Source organism: Delphinus delphis, chromosome 6 (genome assembly GCF_949987515.2).
Source record: "Delphinus delphis chromosome 6, mDelDel1.2, whole genome shotgun sequence".
NCBI classification, from domain to species: Eukaryota; Metazoa; Chordata; class Mammalia; order Artiodactyla; family Delphinidae; genus Delphinus; species Delphinus delphis.
Genome location: NC_082688.1, coordinates 69984513 through 69992365, shown reverse-complemented (window position 1 = coordinate 69992365; position 7853 = coordinate 69984513). Strand labels below are relative to the sequence as shown.

General features: G+C 43.3%; 1 protein-coding gene and 1 long non-coding RNA gene across 12 annotated transcripts in view; one reads left to right on the top strand and one right to left on the bottom strand.

The window, feature by feature from the left end:
* Window positions 1-1467: 1467 nt before the first annotated feature.
* Window positions 1468-7853, bottom strand: part of LOC132427388 (uncharacterized) — a 106838-nt gene continuing 100452 nt past the window's right edge. For 10 of the 11 annotated variants that reach the window (XR_009519892.1, XR_009519894.1, XR_009519887.1 and 7 more), the window contains 3 exons: window positions 3673-3740; window positions 3168-3229; window positions 1468-1909 (listed from right to left, as the gene is read on the bottom strand). This is a non-coding gene — a long non-coding RNA (uncharacterized lncRNA). The remainder of the gene's footprint in view (window positions 1910-3167; window positions 3230-3672; window positions 3741-7853) is intronic. The other variant, XR_009519888.1, reaches the window with a different exon arrangement.
* LOC132427386 (interferon alpha-13-like) lies at window positions 5151-6191 on the top strand. The gene has a single exon (XM_060014822.1). The coding sequence runs from the start codon at window positions 5151-5153 to the stop codon at window positions 5661-5663; it is 513 nt and encodes a 170-aa protein (XP_059870805.1). The 3' UTR covers window positions 5664-6191.

The window sequence follows — 7853 nt, the reverse complement described above, 5'->3', positions numbered from 1 at the left end:
TGCTTTTCTGCCCCTCCTTCTCTCCTTCCTTTGTTGACTCCACACTCTCATCTTAGGGAATTGGTGTTCCTCAAAGATCTATGCTAGTCCCACACTTCATCCTCTCTGCGCATATAGTCTCAACCTCCCAAATAGTTCCAAACGTCCTCTCTATGACTGTTGACTTCCATATGCATGTCTTTACCCAGGGTCACATCTCCAAACAAATGTCATTAGCTCCAAACCCTCATATTTACCTGCTACCCTAGATAATCTCCACACATGGCCAAACTTGACCAGCATGTAATTACCTGGCAAACTCCTGCAGACCCCTGGGATGCCAGCTTACCAACTGCTCTTGCAGATGCTTTCCCTGATCCATGCAAGCCCACATACTCCCAAGAACCTGTACTTTCCCTGTCAGAGCATTAGCATTCCTTTCATTGAACACGTAGTTACCCATATCCCCACCAGACTGCAAGCTCTGTGACAGCGGGCAATGTGTCTACTATTTTCATTGTACCTGGCACCCACCACAGTGCCAACAATACAAGGGATAGTCACACTTCTTTGTTGAAGTTTAAATTCCATGATTCTATAATGTATTCCACAGTTTACTGATCATGCAACTGCTGAAACTGAATCAGCAACCATTAGACATGCTTTCTCCAAGAAAAAACAAGTAAAAGAGAATAGCTCCAGCTGCTATAACCTGTCATAATGCCTTGTGCATCTCCCTCATAACCTAGAAAGGGTTTCAAGCGCATTTTTTACTCTTTAAGGCCTGTCTTCTCTGACAGAGTGCTCCATTAAGAAAGTAATATCTTTCTTTTATCTACCAATATATTAAAAAACACAAGTAAAATCCTGAAAGCAGAGATACTTCAAAATATTTTAAGAACCAATGAAATGAATAAAACGATTTATGTTCCTGTTGGATTTTAAGGCAGATTAAAGGTTTAAGGACACTCTGATTTTCTTTAAGAGTATGAGTTAAACCTAACACTTAAAATACACCTTTTGCACCCCCAAAGCAAAGGAAAACAAGACACAAAGCTGACCATATCATAATATGAAGAATAAATTTGGTAAATATAACAATCATCATAGAGAAATAAATTCTAATTATTACAAATTAAAAATAAATTTTCTCCCCATTCCAAAGTATTGTTCCACTTACTGTTGAAAAACAATGTGCTGAGAAGACTCGATGCATTTACAACTGAATCAGAAGAAAAGTCATTGAACTGAGTGAATATGGACGCACTAGAGGCCACCTCTAAGCAGAGAAGACTCCATTGTAGAAGATTGGGTCCAGGTCTCCTTTTCCCACTCCTGGATTCTCTGAGGTTGAACATACAGGGAAAGCACACTCTGATTTTCACGCCTTAACTTCCACTCTCATATTGTCCTGGGCACAGCAGCTGTGGACTTTCTTTTCAGATCGAGCCTGGTCCTTTGGAAGTTCTTCAGAGTCAGGCTGGAGTCCTCATTGCCCAGCAGGGTCTTTTCCTCTCCATCTCCTGCACCAAACTAGTCTCCAGATCTGCCCACTGTTGATCAAGCCCACTGAGGAATTTCAGCTCTTTGTGCTGAAGACGATGGAGAAGTGCTGTATCGTCTCATGGAGAATGAGGCGGCCTGAGCGTTTGGGAACTGGCTGTCAGCCAGCTGGTGCTGATGGGACCTGAAAACCTCCTTGTCCTTCAGGCAGGAAAACAAAGAAGATTCTCCCTGTTAGGGGCAGGACTGTGAGGGTCTCCTGCTTTGGCAGCCTGTGGTTCTGGGCCAGGTGACAGCTAAGGGTGCAGACAGGGCTGGAGAACATCATCCTGGGTGTCCTCAGTGAGGAGGGTGGCAGGCCCCGGTGAGCCTGGTGATGCAGGTGTCTGGCTGTGGGAGCCTGTATCCAGCTGCTGTGGGTACCTGCCTGCAAAGGAGATTCTTAAATAAGCCATTTATGGGCAACATAGAATGTCACAACTTCAATTCTTTTATTACACTGGAAATTAAACACACTCCTGGAACATGAAAGAGTATCAATCCAATAGGATGTATTCATCTAAATGAGACCCAAGGTTGAAATAAAAACCTGAGTCTCAATATATCTCTTTTTCAGTTCTAATACGAATACTTAGAGGTTTGACCCTGTACTCTGTTTTGCCACTTCTTAAATTGCACCAAAATACAACTAGCCTCACCTCTCTGCATTCTCCTCTAAAGGGACTCATACATCAGATTTAAATTCTTCCACATTTCCTTACAGGACCATAGCTCACATTTTCTGAAAGTTTACAGATAATGGTGACATAAAAATGAACAGCAAGGGTGAATTCATGCAGTTCTCTTCATTCCGTCACCAGAAATGTTCTGACTGCGTATATATGTGACAATGCGCTTGGCAATGTGGATTCCAGGAAAGTGAGGCAGGGATGGTGACTGCCCTCCAGGGAGCAGGGAGGACAGACTTTAGAGGCAGGATTAGGATGAAGGAAGCACCACGGGCTCAGTGCAGCTGAGGGCCAGTGCTCAGAGCTGATGAAGAGGAGGGCCTGGGAGCAGCAGAAGGCTCCACTCTGACAAAAATCTGGGGCTCCTGAATTTAAATGACATCAGATTTTCATTTCATCTTTTAAAAAATGGAGACACCGTTAGTTGTGGTCACACAAGACATTGCCGAGATCAAATAAAATAAAGTTTGCAAAGTACAGGCTGAGAATTTGAACAGAGTGAATGATAGAAGGCTTTTGTATTAATATAACAAATGGAAACCTCTAGAGTCCACCCTCAGCCCAGCCAAGAGAAGCTCTGAATACAGGTTCCTTAACACTCAGGGGTCTGCATGTTGAGGCCCCCAAATGCAAACTCTAGGAGAGGGATTGCCTGTAGGCCTGCGAAGGAGTAGAGACCTAGTCTCCACCCTTAGAGCAGTGCCCCGTACATTAAGGAGAGAAATCCTACGGCACCTGAGGCTCTTTGCAGCATCTAAGAAAGTGTTTTGACCTCCTCCCCATAAGAATAAAAAAAAAAAAGCCTGCTCTGTGACTAGTATAAATGAGATAAATAGTCCTTTTCCTCACCTTATTTTGTTTCAGACCACCTCTGGTGTTAATTTTTAAGACACAGATTAAATTATACTTTAAAAACAAACACATAACCTCAGAGAAAAAGATCAGATTTGTGGTTACCATAGCCAAGGGGGTGTGAGTTGAGAAAATCAGATGAAGGCAGTCAAAAGGGTTTTTTCTTCCTTTAAAAAAAGACATTAAAATAATGTTGTAGAGACCAGGAAAATGGTAAGAAATATATATATGGGGGAGAGATGATGAGAATTAAAGCATTCCTAGATTTTCAGCCATGGAACAGCACAATACTCTAATTCAAAAGCTATTTCCTGGGTTAGCATTAGGGCAACGTTAACCTAGTACTTCTCTTAAGCACGAATGGTAAGAAGGCACCAAATCTACGTCATCAAGATAAAGGATGTTTTAATGCAACATTTTAAAATGAAAATTAATACCAAAATATGCACGAGGAACAAAATATAAAAATTTTAAGTAAAGAAATGAAGCTGACCTCCATTTGCATGGCCCTGACAGTCTTACTAAGTAAGCCTTCATGATGTAAATGAAATCTGGGCAAATTCCACTTAGTGTATAAAATTCCTACTAAAGAAAAATGAAAAAGTCTGACCTGCTAAACGTCCTCAATTGCTTGTACACACCAACTCTTCTTTCTAACCTTATAGTCAAGGTGAGGTCCTGGGAAAGACATTTCAGGAACATGAGTTAAAAATCAGTTAAGACTATCACGGGGTCATTAGAAATTGTCAAACATGGTAATTCCCTCAATTAAAAACAAGCAAAAAAGTAATCTTGACAATATTAATGAGTTGGCTTCCATTAAAGATAGAAAAGTAAAACTAAATACTTGGGGCTTCGCCGGTGGCGCAGTGGTTAAGAATCCGCCTGCCAACTCAGGGGACACGGGTTGGAGCCCTGGTCTAGGAAGATCCCACATGCCGTGGAGCAACCAAGTCCATGTGCTGCTACCACTGAGCCTGTGCTCTGGAACCCGCGAGCCACGACTACTGAAGCCTGCGCACCTAGAGCCTGTGCTCCTCAACAAGAGAAGCCACCACAATGAGAAGCCTGCACACCGCAATGAAGACTGAACCCAGCCTAAAATAAATAAACAAATAATTAATTATATGAAATACTTACTTTAGTAGAAAGACAATATAGTTTAAATAAAGTTTAATAAAATGCTATATTTTAATATGAAAATATATTTTAATATTCTATGCTTAATATTGAAAATATTTTAACATAAATTTATAAAAATATCAAACATTTAAAATATTTAATTTAAATATGATATGAATTAAGTTAAATATAAAATTAATTTTAAAATGTAAAAAATAAAAGGCTGTGAGTTTTTTTTAATATTCCTACTTTTCAGATATTCAATACTTTCTCCCTCACTTTAACGCTGTATCCTTGAAAGACTCCATGAAGTCCCAGAGAATCTACAGGGGCGCTCAGCTCCCGCGTCCTCGGCCCCGGTGGTGGCCGCGCGCCGACTCACCCCTCAGGGCGTCCCCAACACCGTCCTGTCGTCCCATCGCCGCCGCCGCCTTCCCCTTTCTCTGGGCCTTCGCTGTCTCGCGCCAGAAACCAGCCCGAATCTAAAAAATCGGCTCCCCTTTCTCTGCGGCTGGGAATCGCTCTGATTTCCCACCTCAGACCGCTCAGAAAAAGGCTTCTTTCCCAAAAATTGCCTCGCTCAAGTTTCTGTGAGAAAATAAAGCGCAAAACTCAGGGGAAGCCTGAAAATGCACGGTTCTTGTTCCCAGCCACACAAAAATGTCTCTGGCGAGGCCGCGACAAGGCTTCCTCTTCAACGCTCAGCACCGAGAAAACCAAGGTGTTTCGCGTATGCTGATTATTAAAGCAGCCTCAGGGACTACTTTTCGCCCTGTCTCTCGAGCTGCAGGAGACAGCTGCAGACGGCAAACTCAACAGTCGGCGTTTCCCAAACAAACCCTGCGCCCTCTACCGGCCACCTAGGGAAGGACGCTGTCCACAGTTCCAGGGAAGGAAGCTTCCCACTCATTGTTTGGCGGTGCCCACGCCTCTCCTGGCGGCCGTCCAGTGAATCACCCTTTCTTAATGGCCCAGATCTATTTGCTAGTGGCAGGAGTGCTGCTCTGCTCTATCCCTGCTTACTCTCTTGGCTGGAACTTGCCTAGAAGCCATAGCCAGGAAAACAAGGACGTCTTCCAACATTTGGAACAGTTGCAAAGAATCCCCTCTCAGTGGTGCCTAAAGGACAGAACCGACTTCAAATTTCCTTGGAAAAGAGAGAATATCACCCCAATCCAGGTGACTCAAGGCACCTGTCACCATCATCTGATGCTCCAGCAGATCTTCAACCTCTTCACCACAGAGGACAGCCGTGCTGCCTGGAACAACACCCTCCTCGATAAACTTCTCTCTAGCCTTCATCTGAGGCTGCACCGACTGGAGCAGATGAAAAAAGACAATCTGGATTGTCGAGATTTGGGACGTGCTGCCCGGGAGTATTTCCATGGAATCCATGTCTATCTGAAGGCAAAGGAATACAGCCCCTGTGCCTGGGAGGTTGTCAGAGTGGAAATTAAAAGGTGCCTTTCCCTTATGTAAGAATCCTCAAAGAAATGTCAACAAATACAGAATATTTTTTATACTCGTGACACTTCTCATTCAATTACATTAGTGTTCAAGTCCAAAGCAATCTCGACTTGTGTTTCCTCACAGGCTGAAAAAATGTCTGAAAAGAAAATCATGATTTTAAAAAAGGTTTTGACAGAACACAATCTCTTTTCTTGTATAAATAATTTTATAACGTAATTTAAAAGATCACTTTAAGTTTTGGGAGAGGTATTTGCTATTTTCAACACATGAAGTATAGAAAGGTTTTTTGGATAGTGTGGTCTTAAAGATATTTGTCAGTTAACTTAATGCTGACTGCTGTAACGGGTAAAGAGAATGCTGTCAGGAATTTGATCATAATAGAATCTTATCTTTCCCTGGTATAAGAACACAAGGCAGGCATTCCTGATCAGATGGATGTTCTAAGTTGCTCTCCAAAGAGTGAGTCGGGGACATGGGTACCCCCTGTTTTGTGGATTTTTCCATCATCAACAGGTGACTGCAAATTTTTCTGCAGTATTTGAGTCTATTCCACTCAGTGGTAAAGGGAAAAAGTCTGGTGCATACATGGGACGTTTTCAAGGGCCAGGACTATACAGGGCAAGAGCCCTTCTGCTCACATTACATGGCCTGGATTTATCCTCGTGGAAATCTCACTGCAAAGAAGTTGGGAAATTATTGGATGATTAATAGACGAGGAGACAAGCTCAGTGCATAAGACCACTTTTCATCTTTACACTATTTGTCCTAATGAAGTTCTGGGTGGGGTGGAGGGGAACAACTAATGTTCTTGCTTGCACACACTTCATTAAAAAACAATCTGACCCACAGAGAAAGAGAGATATCATTTATATGTGGAATCTAAAAAAAAGGGTACAAATGAACTTATTTACAATACAGAAACGGTCCAGTTCTGGTGAAAGCCTGCTTCAGGTCTCACACTGCAGAATTCTCCTTGTATCATCATACAGCAGGAGAGGGAGGCATTTATCTCTGACCTCGTTGATAAGGGCACTAATTCCATCGTGAGGCCTCCATCTTCACACCCTAATCAAGTCCCAAAGGGCCCGCCACCTGATACCATCACTTTGGGGGTTAGGACTTCCAAATATGAATTTTGTGGGGACGGAAACATTCAGACCACAAAGGGCATTGAAGGCTACATGTCTTGGCATCCAGAAGAGAGAATATATTCATGTAAATAAAGAAGAATGAGCCATTTACCAGGCCAAAAGAGCAGACCGAGGACTCAGAATCCAAACTCTTGACTTCAAACCTGCAGTAATGCTTTAATTATTATGTGTCAAAATTTGGAAATCAAACTGAAATGGACCCCATCGTCCCTTGAAAGGGAATGAAGACACAGGAGGAAAAGGATCATTCATCAGTCTTTGTGAGGAGTCTCCAAAGAATCTCAGGATATAGGTAGTCATTGCCACATCCGTAAAGACCCACCGAAGAGTAACGTGGTTAATTGTCTGGTTGCTGTGACCTGTGTGAATCAGGGAGAGTTTGAGTTCAGATACGTGGCTCTGTATGTGACATCAAGCTGGTTATTTTCTGTCATGACCTAGTAGAGGACAAATTAGCGACGAGGCCATCCTCCTGAGTTTAATAGAGTGCCGGGCAACGGCTGAAAATTGTGCTGCTCTTACAACTTGAATCCCCAGAGCCATAGGCTCCTTAAAGGAAAGAGAATCCTAGTGGTTTTAGCAACAAACTCAGTAGGCATGACTGATACCAGTAGGAGTAGAGTGGGAATACCAGCCACTGTCTATTATAATCCCAGCAAATACGACCGTGATAAAGGAAAATAGCTTGGTCCTTCGTAACTGCCTTCCAGGGGGAGGAGAACATCTGAGAAACTGCTTTCGTTAAAAGTACCTGTTCGGGCTTCCCTGGTGGCGCAGTGGTTGAGAGTACGCCTGCCGATGCAGGGGACACGGGTTCGTGCCCCGGTCTGGGAAGATCCCTCATGCCGCAGAGCGGCTGGGCCCGTGAGCCATGGCCGCTGAGCCTGCGTGTCCGGAGCCTGTGCTCCGCAATGTGAGAGGCCAAAACAGTGAGAGGCCCACGTACCGCAAAAAAAAAAAAAAAAAAAAAAAAAATTACCTGTTGCGTGATTACACTGGGCCTGGTGCTGAGGATACCACAGAGAATACGACAGAGTCCAGTTGCCAC

Excerpts from the sequence above, each read along its gene's own strand:
- LOC132427386 (XM_060014822.1), top strand. The coding sequence starts at position 5,151 with ATGGCCCAGATCTATTTGCTAGTGGCAGGAGTGCTGCTCTGCTCTATC.